The following is a 21,086-nucleotide window of genomic DNA, read 5'->3' on the forward strand; positions in this document are numbered from 1 at the left end:
TGCAGGGCATGATCCTGGAGTCCCAGGATTGAGTCCCACATCGGGCTCCCTGCATGGAGCCTGCCTCTTCCTCTGCCTGTGTCTCTGCTTCTCTCTCTCTCTCTCTCTCATGAATAAATAGAATCTTAAAAAAAAAAAATTTAGAAACTCCAAATGATGTTATCTATGACCAGAAAAAGCTCACCCTTATCTCTGCTAGGCAGAGAATGCGGGGTTCATCACCTTATTCCAGTCAGGCACTCAGCAGAATCAAGGCTGCTTTAGAGTTTAGGTAAGGCTTATTCTACAGTTGGTTAGAACCATTAGACCATCTTGTTAGTGTAGAACTCTCCATGTTCCTGTAGAACTCTTCAGTCTCTCTTTTTTTAAAAAGATTTTATTCATTTATTCATGAGAGACACACAGAGAGAAAGACAGAGGCAGAGACACAGGCAGAGGGAGAGGCAGGCTCATGCAGGGAGCCCGACGTGGGACTCGATCCGGAGTCTCCAGGATCACGCCCTGGGCCGAAGGCAGTGCTAAACTGCTGAGCCACCTGGGCTGCCCACTATTCAGTCTCTTTTTGATTGAAAACTGGGATATTCACTGGGTCCAAGCTCCCCTTTTTCACCCTGGTGGGTCCTGAACTCCAGATGTACTATAACATTATAGAAAATTTTTCTCTGCTTCCCAGAAGTTTTCAACTTAGACCTTTAGTCTTCTTTACTGCACATATTTAGATTTGGCAAATGTCTTGAGGAGAAAACTAACCAAGTGTCTGAGACTCCTCAAAGTTTCCAATTTTGCTAATTCAGTGCCCAAAGACCAACGAAAGCTCCTCTTGGTTATCTGTCCCTCAGAAGTAGCTCTGTGCTTAGTCCCAATTCATGTTGAAACAAATATTGAAAATTCCTAAAGAAATCTTAAGTTCTCATTGCTGCCAGAACTCTAGTTCCTTATTCCCAAATGTGTGTAAGTCAGCCCTCCCTTAATGTTCCACAGGCTTCTCACATTCAATGTCCTAAACTGAACTTGCTAGCTTTCTGTCAAATCTAGTTCTTCTGTGGCCATTGCATACCTGTTAATGATCCTACCATTTAGTTATCCAAGAATAAAGTGAGAAACTACCCTTGACTCCTCTCAACACCAAACCCAACTGGTCATTGAGTCCTATGGATTCTATTTCTTTAATTTTATTAAATATATGACTCTGTTCCCAATGTCTCCATCATATCCTACCTTAACTACTAAAATAACTTACTAACTAGACTCTGCCTTAGTTTTCTGTCTTCTCCTGACCAGAATGATCTTTCTAAAACACAAATCTGACAAAAGACTTAGTCTTAAAATCTTCCAACAGCCTTTTGATAGCCCCTCTGCCCCTTTACTTCCACCAATTTAGCCTCCCCCAGTTTTCATACCATTTGCCACACATATCTTATACTTCATACTAATTTCTATAACCATCTAGCAAATTCCAGTTCATGATTCAAGATCCAGCTTGAGTATTAACCTATCTATATATAAAGCCTTTCTTGACCACCTGAGACCGTCTCTGCCTTACTTCTCATGTAGCATTATAATTATTATTTTCATCTCTTTTCTGTTTGTCTGGCCTCCTTTGGTGATCATCCTATTTACCACCATTATCACCACTATCACCATCATTATCATCATCATCATCACCACCACCACCACTATCATCATCATGGCCATAAAAGGTACTATTTATCATGTTTTTATTAAGTGCCAAATACAATGTTAAGTATTTTACATGTATTTCTCCATTTAATTCTAGCAACAACGTAGGAGCCAGGGATTATAATCCTCATTTTATAATTAAAAATACTGAATCTCAGAAATAAAGAAACAGGGCAGCCCCTGTGGTGCAATGGTTTAGCGCCGCCTGTAGCCCAGGGTGTGATCCTGGAGTCCCCGGATGAGTCCCGCATCGGGCTCCCTGCACGGGGCCTGCTTCCCTCTCTGCCTGTGTCTCTGCCTCTCTGTGTGTCTCTCATGAATAAATAAATAAAATCTTAAAAAAAAAAAAAAAGAAAGAAACATTTTGAAGGTTATACAGCTAACAAGTTGTAAATTTAACCCTAGGGCTATTTGATTCCAAGACTATGCTATGAACCACTATCCTACCACATATTCGTATTTAATATTCTCAGCATATAATGCACTACTCGGTATGTGCCATACTCTTAATAAATGTTTGATTGTTGGAAAATACCAAATGAAATAATGTATGAAAGCCCTTCTAAATTATAAAACTCTGTATGAATACGATTATTTGCTTCCACTCTCAGTTTATGGTTATTTTTCTACTTCACCATCCTTATCTGCTTCCCCAATGAACACATATTTATCCATCTAGGCCAACAGAAATGTAGTAATTTCTCTGACTTTCCAGATGGAATCAGTAATCCCTCTTCTGTATTCACAGGGACTCTGTACCTAGTTCTTCTATTTTTTTTCCTAATTCTTCTATTGTAATAATTATACTACTTGTTTATATACAATTATTCCCCCATCCACCTTAGATTCCTCAAGAAGAGGAACTACATTATATTTATCTTTGTACTGCCTATGCCTAGGACAGTCCCATGATATGAAAAATGCCACATTAATGTTTGCTGAATAAATGCAGAATCACTCTCAGGGATGGATCAGAAGTGAGGTCTTTGCTCTGGAATTCACATTTTCCCCCACAGCTTTATTGAGAAATAATTGGCAAAACCATTGTATAACTTTAAGGTGTACAATATATATCAATGATTTCATGTACATATAAAGTGTGGACTGATTACCACGGTATTAGTTAAAACTTTTCTCACTTCACACTTACCTTTTGTGTGTGTGATGAGAACATATAAAATCTACTCTCTTAGCAAATGTTAAGTATATGATATAGTACTGTACATTATTGGATCCCTGAATTCCTTTATAACTGAAAGTCTGCAGCCTTTCACCACCATCTCATTTCCCCCACTCCCCCAGGTCCTGGCAAACACCAATCTATCTCTGTTTCTATGAGTTCATTTTTTTAGGTTTCCCACATAAGTAAGGTCATAACATATTTCTTTCTCTGATTTATTTCACTTAGCATAAAGCCTCAAGGTTCATCCATGGCAGAAACAGCAATATTTCCCTTTTTCATGGCTGAATAATATTCCAATTTATATGTACCACATTTTATCCATTCATCTGTTGACACTTAAAAAGTTTTCCATGTCCTAGCTATTGGGCATAATCTTGCAATGAACATGGGGGTGCAAATACCTCTGTGAGACAGTGACTTGATTTCCTGGTATATACCCAGAAGTGGGATCGCTGGGTCATACAGTAGTTCTATTTTTACTTTTTTGAGGAACTTCCATATTATTTTTCCATAGTGACTGCACCAATTTACATTCTCACCAATAGTGTACAAGTTTCCTTTTTCTCCACATCCTTGCTAGCACTTATCTCTTATCTTTTTGAGAACAGCCATTCAAATGATGTGATATCTCATTATGTTTTTGATTTGCACTTCCTTGATTAGTAATGTTGAGCACTTTTTTAAGTACTTATTGGTCATTTGTATGTCTTCTTGAAAAAATGTCTATTTAGGTCCTTTGACCATTTTTTAATTGGGTCTATTGAACTGTAAGTTCCTCATCAACCTAGATATGAACATTTTATCAGGTACATACTTTCCAAACATTTTCTTCTATTCCACAGGTAACCTTTTCATTTTGTTGACTATCTCCTTTGCTATACTGAGTGAAGTCTTTTAGTTTGATACAGTTCCACCTGATTCTTTTAGCTTTGGTGCTGTACTTACTACAATGTCATATTCAAAAATCGTTGCCAAGATTAATGTCAAGAAGCATACCCCTATGTTTTCTTCCAGGAGTCTTATAGTTTCAGGTTTTATAGTCAAGTCTTTAATTGATTCTGAGTTGACTTTTGATGGTGTAAGTTATGGGCATTCTTTTGCATGTGGATATCTAGTTTTGCCAACACCACTTATTGAAGAGACTATCCTTTTGCCATTGTAAGGGAAATGTGCCAGACTGCTTGGCCGTAAATTTACTGATTTATTTCTGGGCTCTTTATTCTGTCCCATTGATCTGTGTATCTGTTTTATGTCACTACCATACTGTTTGGACTACTACAGCTTTGTAATACAGCTTTAAATCAGCAAGTGTAATACTTCCAGTTTTGTTCTCCTTTCTCAAGACTTCTTTCACTGGGTCACCGGGGTGGCTCATGCAGTTGAGTATCCAACTTGTGATTTCAGCTCAGGTCATGATCTCAGGGTTATGGGATCCAGCTCCATGTTGGGGGCGGGGGTGCACTCAGTGGGGAGTCTGCTAGAGATTCTTTCTCTCCCTCTGCCCCTTACCCTTTACATGCATATGTGCTCTTTCTCTCTCTCTAAAATAAACCAATAAATCTTCAAAGAAAAAAGATTTCTTTCACTATTCAAGGTCTTTTGTGGCTCCATGCAGATTTTAGATTTGGCATGGTCTTTTCTGTTTCTGCTCTAGAACTTTGATAGGAACTGCATTAACTCTGTATATTGCTTTAGAAAGTATGAACATTTTACCAATATTATTTCTTCCAATTTATGAGATAGGAATATCTTTCCATTTATTTGCGTCATCTTTGCTTTCTTTCATCAATGTTTCAGCTTTTAGTATATAGATCTTTCACTTCCTTGGTTAAATTTTTTCCTAAGTATTTTATTCTTTTTGAAGTTTTGTAAATAGGATTATTTTTGGGGATCCCTGGGTGGCTCAGCGGTTTAGCCTGGATGGCTCCCTGCCTGCAGCCCAGGGAGCGATCTTGGAGACCCGGGATCGAGTCCCACGTTGGGCTCCCTGCATGGAGCCTGCTTCTCCCTCCGCCTGTGTGTGTCCCTGCCTCTTTCTCTGTCTTTCATGAATAACTAAATAAAATTTTTTTAAAAAGGATTATTTTCTTAGTTTCTCTTTCTGATAGTTCATTGTTAGTATATAGAAACACAACTGATTTTTGTAAATTGATTTTGTATCCTACAAAATACAGGAGTTACTAAATTCATTTATTAGTTCGGACAAGTGTTTGTAGAGTTATTAAGATTTTCCATATATAATATTGTAATCTGCAAATGGTTACAGTTTGATTATTCCTTTCCAATTTGGATGTCTTTTATTTCTTTTTCTTGCCTAAATGCTCTGGCTAGGACTTCCAGTACGAAGTTGAATATAAGTAGGGAGAGTGGGCATCCTTGTCTTGTTCCCAATCTTAAAAGAAAAGATTTCAGCTTTTATTTTTTTGAAAAAATATTTGAGAGAGAACAAGAGCACAGGGGCGAGTAAGGGGGGGGGGGGGGCAAAAAGAGAGAATCTTCAAGCAGATCCCCAGTGAGTGTGGGGCCCTACAGGGGCTCAATCTCAAGAGCCATGAAATCATGAACTGAGCCAAAACTAAGAGTTGGATACTTGACCAACTGAGCCACCCAGGCACCCCATGATTTCAGCTTTTCACCGTGGAGTGTAATAGCTGTAGGCTTGTCATGTAGGGATTTATTGTGTTGAGGTACATTCCCTCTATATCAGTTTCTTGAGAGTTTTTATCAAAATGGACATTGAATTTTGTTAAATGCTTTTTCTGCATCTATTAAGATGATCACATGATTTTTATCTTCCATTTTGTTAATGCAGGACTTTCATATATTTGTGAATTTTCCAATTTTCCTCGTTACTAATTTCTACTTACATACCAATGTGTTTGGAAGAAACTGGATATAATTTCAATCTAAGCTCAAAGTTAGCCAGAAGAAAGGAAATAATAAATATCAGAGCAGAAATAAATGATATAGAGAACAGGAAAAAAGTAGAGATCAATGATACTAAGAGTTGATTCTTTGAAAAGATAAACAGAATTGAAATGCTTAGTTATTTTAACCAGGAGAAAAAAAAAAGAGGACTCAAATAAATAAATTTCTAAAAACATGCAACATATCCAGACTGAAATGTGAAGAAATAAAAAATCTAAACAGACCAACTGCAGGTAAGGAGACTGAATCAGTAATCAAAAACTTCCCATTAAACAAAAACCCTGGACCTGGCTTCACTGGTGAATTCTACTAAACGTTTAAAAAATTAATACCAGTCCTTTCCAAATTCTTCCAAAAACTGAAGAGGAAGGAATACTTTCCAACTCATTGCAAGGTCTACCCTGATACAAAAACCAGATGGGGTCACCATAAGAAAATAAAATTACAGTCCAGTATCCCTGACAAATATCGATGTGAAAAGTCTCAACAAAATACTAACAAACTGAATTCAACACTACATTAAAAGGATCTTATACTGGAATCAAGTGGGATTTATTCCAAGGATGCAAGGAAGGTTCAACAACTACAACTCAATCAGTATGATACACTGATTGAGTATTATACTCAATGTATCACTGAATTTGTTAAGACTTGTGTCATGGGGGCAGCCCTGGTAGTGCAGCGGTTTAGTGCCGCCTGCAGCCCAGGGTGTGATCTTGAGGACCTGGGATCGAATCCCATGTCGGGCTCCCTGCGTGGAGCCTATTTCTCCCTCTGCCTGTGTCTCTGCCTCTCTCTCTTTCTGTGTCTCTATGAATTAAAAAAAAAAAAAAAAAAAAATCTTGTGTCATGGCCAAAGTGGCATATGATCAATCTTGAAGAATGTTCTTGAATGTGTATTCTACTGCTATTAAATAGATTGCTCTGCATATGTCTGTTAGGCCCATTTGGTCTATAGGGCTGTTCAAAACATATGTTTCCTTATTAATTTTCTGTCTGGATGATCTATCCATTGTTTAAGGTATGAAACTTTCAGTTCTATTTGGATTTGTTGTTGCTTAGGTACTCTCTACATGTGCTGCCAAAGTGAGCACTGCATTTAGATACTCTGATATTGAGTGCATAAATATTTATAATTGTTATATCATCTTGATTAATTTACCCCTTTATACACGACCTTGTCTATTGTGACTCTTTCAACTGAAAATCTATTTTGTCTGATATAAGGATAGACACTCCCACTCTATTTTGGTGCTCATTTGCATGGAGTATCTTTTTCCATCCCTTCACTTTCAGCCTGTATGTGTCCTTAAAGCTAAAGTGAGTCTCTCATGCATCACTTCTCTTTTAAGACAGTGTGGTATTGGCCAAAGAATTGACAAATAGGTCAGTGGAATAGAACAGAGAGCCCAGAAATAGACCTACATAAATATAGTTAACTGATCTTTGAAAAAGGAGCAAATGCAATACAATAGAGCAGAGATAGTCTTTTCAACAAATGGGGTAGGAACAAATGAATATGTGCAGAAAAATGAATCCAGACACAGACCTTATACCCCTTATAAAAATTAACTCAAAATGGATCATAGAGCTACGTGTAAAACACAAAATGATAAAACTCTTAAGAGACAACACACAAAAAAATCTAGGTGAGGGGTGCCTAGGTGGCTCCGTCGGTTAAGCGCCTGCCCTCGGCTCAGGTCATGATCTCAGAGTCCTGGGACACAGCCACATTGGACTCCCTGTTCAGGGGGCAGCCTGCTTGTCCTTCTCCCTCTGACCTTCCCTCTACCACCCCAATGCTCTCTCTCAAATAAATAAGTAAAATCTTAAGGAAAAAAAAGAAAAATCTAGGTGACTTTGAGTATGGCAATAATTTTTTAGATAATATACCTAAGGCATGATACATAAAAAAAAATTACAAGCTGGACTTCATTAAAATTAAAACCTTCTGCTTTCCAAAAGACAGTGTCAAAAGAATGTGAATTAAAGCCACAGATGAGGGGAAATACTTATGAAAAAAAAAAAATGGTAAAGGACAATTATCCAGAACTACAAAAAACTCTTAAAACTCAAGAATAAGAGAACAACCCAATTAAAAAATGAGCCAAAGACCTAAATAGACACCTCACCAAAGAAAATGCATATGAAAACATGTTCCACATCATGTTATTAGGGAATTGCACACTAAAACAACAATGAGATACTACTACACAACTGTTAGAATGGCTGAAATCCAAAACACTAACACCAAATGCTGGAGAGGATCTGAAGCAACAGGAGCTTTTGTTCATTGCTGACAGAAATGCAAAATGGTACTTTGGAATAAAGTTTGGTAGTTTCTTTCATAAGTAAACATACTCTTACCATATAATCCAGCAAACATACTACTTGGTATTTACCAAAATGACATGAAAACATACACCCACATGAATCTTGCACATAGATATTTAAAACATCTTTATTTATAACTGCCATATCTTTGAAAAGAAACAAGAAGTCCTTCAGAAGGTAACTGGATAAACTGTGGTACAACCAGATAATAGAATATTACTCAGAACTAAAAAGAAATGAGCTGTCAAACCATGAAAAGGTATTAGAGGAAACTTAAATGTATATTAGTGAGTGGAAGATAAACAATTTGAGAAGACTACATATTGTATAACAACTGTATGACATTCTGGAAATGGCAAAAACAATGGAGACAGCAAAAAGATCAGTAGTTGACATGGGCTGGGGGGGAGGGAAGAAGAAAAATGAATAGCTGGAACACAAAACATTTTTAGGGCAGTAAAACTTATCTGTATGATATTATATTATGTGGATATGTCATTATATATTTGTCAGAATCTACAAGAATGTATAACAACAAGAGTGCATCCTAAAGTAAAATATGGATTATAATGTGCTAATGGAGGTTTATCAGTTGTAACAATTGTACCATTGTGATGCAGGATGTTGACAGTGGAGGGGGCAGACCATGTATACTGCAAGGGGGTAAATAAAAATCTCTGTACTTTCTGCTTAATTTTGTTATAAACTTACAACAGTTAAAAAAAAAAAAAAGTCTATTAAAAAAACATAGCCCTGGGCAGCCCAGGTGGCTCAGCGGTTTAGCGCCGCCTTCAGCCCAAGGTGTGATCCTGGAGACCCGGGATCGAGTCCCACGTCAGGCTCCCTGCATGGAGTCCGCTTATCCCTCTGCCTGTGTCCCTGCCTCTCTCTCTCTGTGTCTCTCATGAATAAATAAATAAAATCTTAAAAAAAAAAAAACCATAGACCTTTATTACCTTTTCATACTTCTATCCATATGAAAAAAGTTGTTTCTACTAAGGATCAAAAGACAAAACCACTGCCTGATTGTTTTTATTTTTTTATCTGATTATTTTTAAAACTTAGCTTTCATAATCATCCTAATTAGTAATTTAAGGCTCACAATAAGGATCAAAGAACTTACTTTTCAACTTTCTTCTGATGTTCTTTTTGCCTTTGTTGTTCTTTTACTTGTTCTCTCTCAATATCCATGAAAAGTCGTCTATATCTCAGGTATTGCTTTTGACGCTAAAGAAAAGAGGTTAAAATTGTTAAGATTCGGCTCTCAGAGGACTTTCCCAGGAAGGACAATACGCCTGTGCCACAGACATACTATGTGATACAAAAGTCACATGAAATTAAGTCCTTAACTTCCTTCCATTTTATGGTGACCTAGGATAATATCACATACAGCAAGAGCTTTATATTCTCAAGCACATAGCTATTAAACATTACAGACAAATCAGAGAAAGAAGTACTAATTTAGTTTGCCCTCACTATAGTCCTTTGTCAAGAGCACTTGAGGAAATAACTGTATTTGATACGATATGTTACTATATTTACTCTGTGTTCCCAAGTAATCTGTACCAAAGAAGCAGGGCCAAGGAAAGAATGTGACAGGTATTTTATAAAAAAACAATAGTCACTTTAAATTTTCAAAAAGAAATTTTTAAAAAATATTTTATTTATTTATTCATGAGAGACAAAGAGAGAGAAGCAGAGACATAGGCAGAGAGAGAAACAGGCTCCCTGCAGGGAGCCGGATGTGGCACTCGATCCCAGAACTCTGGGATCATGACCTGAGCCAAAGGCAGACACTCAAACCACTGAGCCACCCAGGTGCCTCTCAAAATTGAAACTACAACACAAAAGTAAACTCTAAGCCTAGCTTAATATAGTAAGAAGGAAGAAGGACTGAGGAATATCTGAGCACCATACTTTAAAAGGGAACAAGTATAGGGGCTTCTGTATAGTTTAAGTGGTTAAATGACTTACTCTTGATTATAGCTCAGGTCATGATCTCAGAGTTGTAAGATCAAGCCCCATGTTGGGCTCATGCTGGGCGTGAACCTGCTTGGGATTCTCTCTCTCCCTCTCCCTCTGTCCCACTTCTAAAAAAAGGGCGGAGGAACAAATATAATAAAAGCAAGTGCTATTGCCCTGTGGGTTTATACATTCGCAGGACACGAGCTACTCAAAGGGCACTAGTGTACATACAGACATGGTTTTGCCCTCTGAGTAGCTTATGTCCTTCTGGTAAAAATTATTAAAAGTATAATAGCTGATTCTTAATTCTGAGGCCAACACAAGCATCAGTGGTGTTTTTTAAAAACACAAGATGCCCCAAACCTACCTTTGCACATACGGATCTAATAGATCTGTTTGGGTCCAGGCATTTGTATTTCGAAAAAAGCTCCACATCTGATTCTGGCATGTGGGCAGTGTTAAAAACTGCTGGTTTAACTAACTTTAGATTGAGGAGGAAAAAAAGGAAGTCAGGATGCCTGGGTGGCTCAGCGGCTGAGCATTTATTTGCCTTTGGCTCAGGGTGTGATCCCGGGGTCCTGAGATCAAGTCCTGCATCAGGCTCCCTTCAGGGAACCTGCTTCTCCCTCTGCCTGTGTCTCTGTGTGTCTCTCATGAATAAATAAATAAAATCTTAAAAATGAAAAGGAAGTCATAAGTTAAAACTCTTCCTTTAAGTTATTGTGATAAATACATACTAATGGGAAAAATTCGCTAGGATCAGATCTCTGATCTTACATTAAGGTATCCTAAATCCTAGAAGCCTGAAAAAAAAAAGTTCAACACATTACAATGATTCAAGTAACTTCTTTGCCTTTATCCATGGAATTTGCAGTATTAGCTCTTAATGTGCAAGAACACAAGAAATTATTCCCAATTTCACATGTACTATTATAGTAGAAATATTGGTGTCCAAGAGCGATTATCATTACATACCTCTTTCTTGTCTTCTTCTTGATCTACTCCAGACTGAAATGTCAGGGGAGTTTGGAATTCAGTGTTCAATCTTGATTGATATTCATCATAAACCTGTTAGAAGTCCAGTCACACAAAGTGACTAAACTGCCAAAAGTTAGTCCTATACATGCTTTTGATATCTTCACCAATTGATTTTCTCCCTCAACCTTAACCTCAATTGGATAAAAACAAATAAAAAATCAATAAAATAAAATAAATTCTAAAAGAATGAAAGAAACAGATTCAGAAGGAATAAACCAAATAAAAACCAATAAACTAAAGAAAATGACTCAGGTCAAAAACATGGATCAATTAATAACAAATCAAAATGTTCAGAATGAGGGGCACCTAGGCTCAGTGGTTGAGTGTCTCCCTTTGGCTCAGGTCATGATCTCAGGGTCCCAGGATCAAGTTTTACATCATGCTCCCTGCAGGGAGCCTGTTGCTCCCTCTGCTTATGTCTGCCTCTCTCTGTGTGTCTCTCACAAATAAATTAGGAAAAAAAAAAAAGTTCAGAATAAAAGTTCTTCTAAAGTGGCCACTTGAAATCTGAGTTTGCCTAGGATTGAATCCAGGATATAAAGCCAGATTCCTTATTATCTCAAATCTAATCATTTTCAATTTATATAACTCTTTTGGTGGGTATGAGTTCAAATAAGAATCTGAAAATATTATAACATCAAGTGATTAAAACTAGCTAATTTCCGCCCCCCATGTTACTAGAAAAGCCTTATGACATAACTTGGTACACCTACTTTGTTATTGGTCAAAGTATGACCTCTAACTTTTAGAAATGTAAGCTTAATATTACTTTTTTAAAAAGATTTTATTTATTTATTCATGAGAGAGAGAGAGAGAGAGAGAGAGAGAATGAGAGAGAGGCACAGACACAGGCAGAGGGAGAAACAGGCTCCATGCAGGGAGCCTGACATGGGACTCGATCCCAGGACTCCAGGATCACACCCTGGGCTGAAGGCGGCACTAAATCACTGAGCAACCCAGGTTGCCCTTAATATTACTTTTTGTTTAGTTTAAAGTTATGTATCTTATAGCAAAGTGGCAGGATATAAGATCAGCATACAATAATCAATTGTACTTCTTTATACTTGAAAATAAAATTAATGGAAAAATCCATTTAAAATGCCATAAAAAAATTACTTAAAGTTAACAAAGTTAGTGTAAATTTTATACTCTGACGCCTACAAAACATTGTTGGAAGAAATTAAAGGAGGTCTAAATGAATGAAAAGACATCTGTTCATGGGTTGGAAGACTTGATAGAATGGCAGTACTCTCCAAATTGATCAACGGATTTAATGCAATCTCCACTGAAATTTCAGATGACTTTTTTATAGAAGTTGACAGAGTGATCCTTAAATTCAAATGCAAGAGACCCAGAATAGCTAAAATGGTTTTGAAACAGAACACAGTTGGAGGAATCACTCTTCCCAATCTCAAAACTTACTACAAAACTACAGTAATCAAGATGGTATGGTACTGGCATAAAAACAGGCTTAAAAAATAAAAAAGAATAGACTTATAGATCAATGGAACAGAAGTGATAGTTCAGAAATAAACCATTATATTTACAATCAACTGATTTTTGGCAAGAGTGCTCAATGGGTAAGAAGAATCATTTTAACAAATGATGTTGGGACAACTGGATGTCCACTTGTAAGAGAATAAAATTTGATTCCTACCATATACATATATGAAAATCAACTCCAAATGGATCACAGACCTAAATATAAGAGATATAAAATTCTTAAAGAGTAAATATTCATGATCCTGGATTAGGTGGTTTATTAGATATGACATCAAAAGCACAATCCACAAAAGAAAAAGTAAACTTAGACTTCTTTAAAACTAAAAACTTTTGTGCTACAAAGGAAACCATCAAGAAAACAAAAAGTCTACCAAATGGGAGACAACATTTGCAAATCATGTAAAATCTAGTAAGAATTCACAAAAGACAAATAACTCAATTACAAATTGGGCAGATAATCTAATAAGCAGTTTTCCAAAGAAAAAATATACAAATAGCCAATGTGCACATGAAAAGATGCTCACCATTAACCATCAGGGAAATGTAAATCAAAACCATGAGATACCACTTCACACTCATTAATATAGCCATAATTAAAAAGGCAGATAAAAAAAAATAAAAAATAAAATAAAAAGGCAGATAATAAGTGCTAGTGAGGATGTGAAGAAATTAGAACCCTCATACATTGTTGGAAGGAATGAAAAATAGTGCAGCCGCTTTGGAAAACAGTTTGGCAGTTCCTCAGAAGGTTAAGTATAGAGTCACCATATGTCCCAGCAATTCCACCCCTTAGTATATTCAAGAGAAATGAAAACACATATCCACAGAAAAACTTGTACGCAAATATTCAAAGCAACATTATTCATAATAGCCAAGAAGTAGAAACAATCCAAATGTCCATTAATTGATGAGTGGATAAATAAAATGTGCTATACGTATAACATGGAATGTTATCTAATGATAGGGATAAAGTACTGCTATATGCTACAAGGTCAATGAACTTTGAAAACATTACACTAAGTGAAAAAAGCCAGTCACAAAAGGCCATATATTCCGTGGTCCCGTTTATATGAAATGTCCAGAAAAGGCAACTATAGAGAAATTGGTTAGTAGTTTGCATAGGGTTGAGGGGTGGAGGAAAAAGGAATTGGCTGCTAATGAGTAAGGACTTTTAGGGTATGATGAAACTGTTCTAAAACTCATTGTGGCAAACTCTACACAACACTTTGAATATACAAAAATACTGCTTTTTACACTTAAATAGATTATATCATTCGGAGTCAATCCTCAACATTCTATGTTCCTTATCTGTGAATTTGCCTATTCACCAAAATTTATTTGTAATCCCAAAATTAACACTTGTGATGCTTTTATGGTCATTTATAGACATGTACAGAGCTGTGAGAAATTTGAGTCACCAGATAAGAATGTTGCCAGCTGAGGCTGAACAAAGTGATGCTCTGCTCTTTTTGTTTCAGCTTTCATACTGTAACCAAGTATTCTTTCCAAGGTCTATTTAGTGCCAAAGTTTTTGCATTTTTGTGCTCTTTTTTTGTTGGTGATTTCACTCACTACTTAAAATGGCTTCCAGGGCACCTCAGTCAGATGAGAGTCTACTCTTGATTTTGGCTCAGGTCATGATCTCAGGGTCCTGGGATCAAGCCGCACATCGAATTGGGCTCCAAGCTCAATGGGGAGTCTGCTCAAGGAGGGAGTCTGTTTGAGGTTTTCTCTCCCTCTCCCTCTGCCCTTCTCCCAGCTTGGTCTCTTACTCTCTTTCTAAAATAAATAATCTTTTAAAACAAATAAAAATAAAAAATATAATAAGATAAAATGGCTCCCAAGCACAGTGTTGAAGTACTATCTAGTATTCCTAAGCATAAAAAGGTTATGATGTGTTTTATAGATAAAATATTTATATTAAATAAGCTCATTCAGGAATAATCTATAGTGTTATTGGCTCAGAGTCCATGTTAATGAATCAACATTATATATTCAATAAGATGTCTTTAAACAGAAATTCACAGGGACGCCTAGGTGGCTCAGTGGTTGGGCGCATCCACCTTTGGCTCTGGCATGGTGATCCTGGAGTACCTGGATCAAGTCCCGCATTGGGCTCCCCTTGAGCAGCCTGCTTCTCCTTCTGTCTGTGTCCCTGCCTCTCTTTCTGTGTCTCTCATGAATAAACAAAATCTTTAAAAAAAAAAAACAAAAACAAAACAGAAATTCACATAAAATAAAGTCAGGTATTAGTCAATGACCAAAACATGATCAGAGGCTCACAAAATCCTAACTCTGTATCTCCCCTAGGAACAATGGTTTAGTATTCACCAATTCAGTGTTTGTAGCAACTTTATATACTACTACAAATAACAAGAATTGACTGCATACCTCATTTTTAAAATTATTTGTTATAGATAAAATCTGAAAATGATACATAGCAGAGACAGATGGTAGTTTTTTTCTGGAATTTTGGGTTATTTTTTTGTGTTTACTTTTGCTACAATAAAAATGAAAACATTTTCTGCTTTCAAAAAAGTAAGGGAAACTGGACTTTCAGCACTGGGCAAGGAGTAAGCTCACTATGGGCCTGTCTGTCTCATTGATTCTAACTAAAGATTCCAGGAAATGTGGCCTGCAGTTAAGTGGAGAGCGTAGGGGTGGAGTGTCCTGAAGAGGAATGAGCTAGAAAAGTGGATACCTTAACTCTGTGTATGAATTGGCTTAAAATCCCAAATCACCTCGGAGTTGCTCTTGCATAAGATGGACCTAATGGAGTATAATGAAGGCTTTGAAAATTGAACTAACATTCAAGCCACTGTTCAGAGAAGATGAGAAAGACCTTATAATATAAACTTAACCAGGTTGATTGCCTGCTAGGACAAACAAAACAAAAAGTGTAACATTCTTTAGAGGATTTCAAGAGAGGCCAGAGTCTCACAATATTCAAAATTGGACACAGAAGAAAGGATGGCAAGAGAATCCAGAATGTGGTCCAAAGACAGACAACTCTTCTTCTGAGATAGTAGGAATATGTAAGAATGCCAAAAAAGCAAATGGCTGAGGGAATTAGCACATGATGGCTTCTATTTTTTTCATGAAAGTCTGAGTATGAGGATGCAGCAAGAACTTTACAAGGTATCTAAGCTTTACAATCATTAGTGTGGGCCATAGGATAAGGAGCAGCACAGGGGACTAAGCAGTTGTGACTGTAAACCGAGTATGACTATGATCTAAATCTATACTATTGACGTGTTTTTCCTGATAAGGCTGGGTTATTTCAGGAGCCTAAAAAGGGAAAGTACTGACCCAGGAAATCAGGGCTTGTATGGTGGAAGAACAAGAAGAGGTTCCAACCACCAAGGCAGCACCCTCAATCACAGTTAGGTACGCCTCTTCTGTGCTCAGTTAATGCCCTATGCATCCTCTACCATTAATTATGTTGCTTCATAATTATCTGCTTATGTATCAGTCCCTCTTCTGTAGACTTAAAAAAAAATTTGAGTTCTGAAATTTGAGTTCTATGGCTGATTTACAATTGTATCTTTGATATTTAGTGCCTAAACAATGGCTAACACCTAACAAGGTGTTGAATAAATGTCTGATTAATTCATTCAAAACATATTTAAGAAGAGACTAACAGGTACCAGGCACCAGACTATCAGGTACTCTACAGGCTGCCCACATACTGGTAAACACGTTAGGTGAGGTATCTCTCTTCATAAAGCTTATAGACCAGTGGAAAAACATGTTAAATAAATAAATTATTACAAATTGGTTTGTGCACTGAGAAGGAAAGAGAATGTAAGGATAGAGAAAAACAGAAGAGAGGAGACCTATTTTTGATAAGGTGGTCAGGACAATCTTTTCCAAGGACGTAACATTTATGCTGAAATCTGAAGGATGAGAAGGGACTGGCTTTGTGAACTAAAAAACAGAAGGCTATCCAGGGAAAGGAAAAGACATATGCAACAGATTTGGCATACTCCAGGATATCTAAGTGACAATGTATGACAGCATACCTTCAGGCCAGCCTCATAAAGACAAGCTAAAAATGACAGAGAGCTACAGTTCAGTCCTGAAAACCTCAGCCCAAATCCTACTTTCTGTCTTGATGCTCCTTTTCTTCTGCTCTCTTAAAAGAGCCAAGAGGAAATGTCTCTTTAGCTCTTTTATATATCCTAACAACACTGGTTGCCTGAAGACTCTGTTGTTAAAATAACATAAAATCATAAGATAGAAATTATCCAGACAGTGATAAATCCTAGTGGGAATAAACTAGACTTCAGTTAAGCCATGGAGGAATCTCAGAGGGCCACATTATTATAACATTTTCTTGAAAAACTATAGATCTTAGCTCAGTACATCAAAGCTTAGGCAATATAACCCTAATAAGCTCCAGGCTACACTCTGAACAGTTTATTTCTTGGTGATCCCATGTTATGCTCTACCAGCTTACAGACGGAGATCTAGGCCTGGCCATTGGGTGGAAGATCTTCCTGACCCCTCTCCCATAGAAACCACTCATTTCTTCTTCCCTCATGCCATAAAAGACACCGGCCATCAGAAATATACCTCTTACAAAAGAACATACATTTTCCAACAGGCAGCAAGTGCTCCTAACAATATCCTAGGTTTCAGTGAAAGCACTAAAGTAATCTTAGGTCAGGGTAAATCTTACACACTATGACATAAAATAAGAAATCTGCTTTTTGCTCAGCCTTACCACTCCCAGCTCAGTAGGTGCCAAAAATCCTGTCTAAATTCCATTACCCAGACAAAACATGAGAGACACCTAACTCTGGGAAATGAACAAGGGGTAGTGAAAGGGGAGGTGGGTGGGGGGTTGGGGTGACTGGGTGATGGGCACTGAGGAGTGCACTTGGCAGGATGAGCACTGGGTGTTATATGCTATATGTTGGCAAATTCAACTTTTTTAAAAAATTAAAAAAAACACACAAAAAAAACAAATAAATAAATAAATTCCATTACCCATACCCTACCTGTCTTCTGCTGGAAGCCTCTCTTTGGTGCTTGGGTGGCAGATGCTGATGGTCATCCAGACGCAAATCCTCTTGCCATCTTTCAGATGTCCCAACAGATGGCTGCTGCCTGAAGCATAAGCTCTAAAAAAATACAAAAGCAATCACCAAGGTGTGAGCAGTGACATAATGCTAGTAAAAATACTATAGGCTGCAGTGACAGCCCTGACATACTCTATACAGGTCTATTAGAATAGTCTGATACATCATGGCATAAAAAAAGACTTTACACTCCTTGCCACTATTAGGGATCTTAGCTGTATCCACAAAGCAATCATAAGTTTCTTCATTTCTAAAACAAGGATAATTATAGTGTCTATCTCCCCAGATATTGTGAGAATGAGAAATGAGACAATGAATACAAAGTTCTAGAACTTTGGTTATAGAAAGTGCCTAATGAACGCAAGCTTTCATATTATTAACAGTATTAACAAGAGATAACACTAACAGCTGTAGCACTGTTGTTAGAAGCAAGCCCAGATCAAACTCCAACTAATTTACTTTCTGCTATTTACTGTTTACTACACTCTGATCTACCTGCTGTCCAGCAGAACCTGGATCATGGGTATCACGTAAAACATATTCATGAGGCTCCAGAAATAACTCCTTTCTCCATCTCTCCTCTGTCATATTATGTAAGGCCTGCCCATAGTTCTTGTGCTAAAAGACAACATAAACATTGAATAACAATTGTTGAAGCAGGAGCATCATGCCAGGGCAATGGTAAGAGCTTCAGTGAAGAGGCCTGAAGGAGTTTCAACAGGTCAGAATGGTATGATACATCACAGAACTGGAGAACAGGATAGTTTTGCTCACTATTTACTGGCCTTAACACTAAACCCTTAAGTAGTTACTATATTTCCCTGTTAAACTTGAGCCAAAACCTAAGCAATTTATTCTGGGGTACTTATTCCTCACTATACTCTGCTCTACTTATTCCCCAAGAGAGGCAAGATCTTAAACACTGGGTGAAACATACCGGTGGTACTCCAAAAGCCAGTCTTCTTTCAATCTCCCATTTCTCAAAAGATGAGGGTTGCTTGATATACTTGCTCTAGGAACAACAAAATACAAAACTGTCTAAGCAGAAATGATTAGTGACAACTCCAAAATACTACTATAGGAGGGTAACATAACAGAGTTGGCGTGCATGTGTGCTTGCATGTGTTAATACAAAATCCCCAAATATAAAGCAAAGTAGGAAAGAAAATATAGTGAATCCCAAGATACACATGCCCCAACTTCAATAATTAGTAACACTTTTTTCCATCTGTCTCTTTTCCCAATTTTTCCTGGACTATTTTAAAGCAAATCCCAGATTATTCTGGTACTTTTTTTTTTTTCTTTTGTATAGGGTAACTTTTATTCAATAGTATGTTTGGAAGAAGTAAGGCAGCAAAGTAGTATTTTTATCATGTTGCTAGCATTTTCCCAAGGTACAGCCAGGAAACAAGCTTATGTCATTTCCACATGGATCCTATGAAATGTCCCCAATAATTCCATACACGAACACTAAAGGTGGTAGAGTTGAGGCAGTTCTGAGGTGGTCAACAGCTTGTTTTATCCTTCCTCATAACTGGTTTGCAAACTACATATCTGGTTTTGGTGTATCGCTTCAGTTGGCCAAGATTAGAAGCCCTTCAGTATTCATAAGACTAAATGCAGAAAGCCAAGTATGCTCCAGGATGTGAATTTATGCAGAACGATTTGCTGTTAACCAATTAGTATTACACAAACCCTGCCTCTTGGTCAACCCAAAGGACAGATATATGCTTTCCCACCTGGACAGACTTTAGGTTCAGGCACATTTTGAAATAACTGAAGATGTTCTGCTCTTAGCCTCACTCTGGCAGCTCTAATTCTATGTAGCCTACATGTAAACTAGCTTGATAAGCTCCAACCCGAATCTTAAGTACTTTCACCTCCGTTACTCTTTTATGAAGGAGACAGTGTTCCCCCTGTATTCTGCTCTACCTCCTCTCTAAGGGAGGCTCGGTCCTGGGTTTTAGGTTTAGCACACTGCTGATACTCCAGAGCCAATTCATCACTTATTCCCTCTGCTCTCATAAAAGATGCCATTTGCTTGAAAAACAAGTTCTAAAGGAATAAAAATAGAAACCAAACTGTCTGACCAGGGCAACATACTACCTAGGATACTGTAGGTCTCAATGACAACTCCAGGGAAATGGTACCAGGTGAGATATTCTGATACATTTTAACTTGAACAAGGATATAATGTTTTTATTTTATGCTATTTTTTTAAGGATGTAACACTTTTAGCCCAACTCTGTAGACCTGAATTTTTACTCCTAAGCCATGTACAGAACAGTCTTAACAAACTCCCCATATGTTTCGTAATTTAAGATTTGCCACATCTTCCTACACTGCTCGTGTGGGGACAGTGGGTTTGTGGTAATACTGTGGGCTCCAGCAGAAGTTGTAGCATAATCTTAGTAAGCTAAAATAGTCTGATTCCATAAGAGAATACGAATGTGATTTATCAACCTTCTGAATGACAGAATTGATTTGACTGGTATAGGTCATCAGACCAGGGTCTTTGCACCTGTCCCTACACTTTACCTATTACCGAGAATATGTACAATCCAGTTATTTTATTTCGTGTTTATTTCCTTTTTATTCTGCTTTACCTGATCTCTGATGAAGGTCTGGTCCTGGAGGTTGGGAGGCAGATACTGATGACCTGCCACAGAAAAGCCTTCCCTCTCTTCCTCACTTGACATATCAGAGTATGACTCCTTGAAGCGTACTTTCTGAAAGAAAACAAAAACACGGACTGTAAATTGTCCAGCAGCAATAATACGATAGTAATAGTGCTATAGGCTTTATTGAGAGCCTTACAGTAATTTTTTTAACTCGAGATAATGTGAAATATGGAATAAAACCGAAAGCCATACTTTTTGTCATTTCCAAAGTCTAGCTGAGAACAACCTTTGCAAGTTCCCAACTAAACCCTGAACAATTCAGTTCCTGCTGGTCTCTCTCCTTTTTCTGTTCTACCTTGTCCATGATGGAGGCCTGATCTTGATGCCTGTGTTGAAGGTCCTGATGGACAGCCAGAGGAAATGCCTCTCTCTCTCTTGGGCCTAACAAAATTGATGCTCCCTGCTTCAAACCTGCTTTCTAAAGAAAGAACAAACACAAGATATCAATTGTTCAGTTAAGAAATACAGGTTAACCAGTAATACTTGAGGCTGCAGTGAGAATTCTGGCATTAACTGAGGTCAGAATACAACTGAACATGATATAAAAAGAAAAGAAAACAGTAGACTCCTTTTCACATAAGCCCATAATTTACTTCCTGCTGATCCCTTGGTTCTTATTTTTGGCCTAGCTGATCTCTGGTGGAGGGCTGGCCTTGGAACCTGAATAGTAAAAAATACTGCCCCACACTT

General features: G+C 37.5%; 1 protein-coding gene across 17 annotated transcripts in view; it reads right to left on the reverse strand.

Annotated features, from left to right (window-relative positions):
• Positions 1–21,086, reverse strand: part of CCDC15 (coiled-coil domain containing 15) — an 82,989-nt gene that overhangs the window by 43,231 nt on the left and 18,672 nt on the right. For 12 of the 17 annotated variants that reach the window (XR_005359104.1, XR_005359103.1, XM_038535767.1 and 9 more), the window contains 7 exons: positions 20,692–20,814; positions 20,322–20,444; positions 18,653–18,727; positions 18,211–18,333; positions 17,635–17,757; positions 11,066–11,158; positions 9,249–9,352 (listed from right to left, as the gene is read on the reverse strand). Coding sequence is in view for 14 of the 17 variants with exons in the window: in XM_038535767.1 (XP_038391695.1) it covers positions 9,249–9,352; positions 11,066–11,158; positions 17,635–17,757; positions 18,211–18,333; positions 18,653–18,727; positions 20,322–20,444; positions 20,692–20,814 (764 nt within the window). In the remaining 3 variants the exon portion in view is untranslated. The remainder of the gene's footprint in view (positions 1–9,248; positions 9,353–11,065; positions 11,159–17,634; positions 17,758–18,210; positions 18,334–18,652; positions 18,728–20,321; positions 20,445–20,691; positions 20,815–21,086) is intronic. The other 5 variants (XR_005359105.1, XM_038535770.1, XM_038535780.1 and 2 more) reach the window with 3 other exon arrangements.

Source organism: Canis lupus, chromosome 5 (assembly GCF_011100685.1).
Source record: "Canis lupus familiaris isolate Mischka breed German Shepherd chromosome 5, alternate assembly UU_Cfam_GSD_1.0, whole genome shotgun sequence".
Classification (NCBI taxonomy): domain Eukaryota; kingdom Metazoa; phylum Chordata; class Mammalia; order Carnivora; family Canidae; genus Canis; species Canis lupus.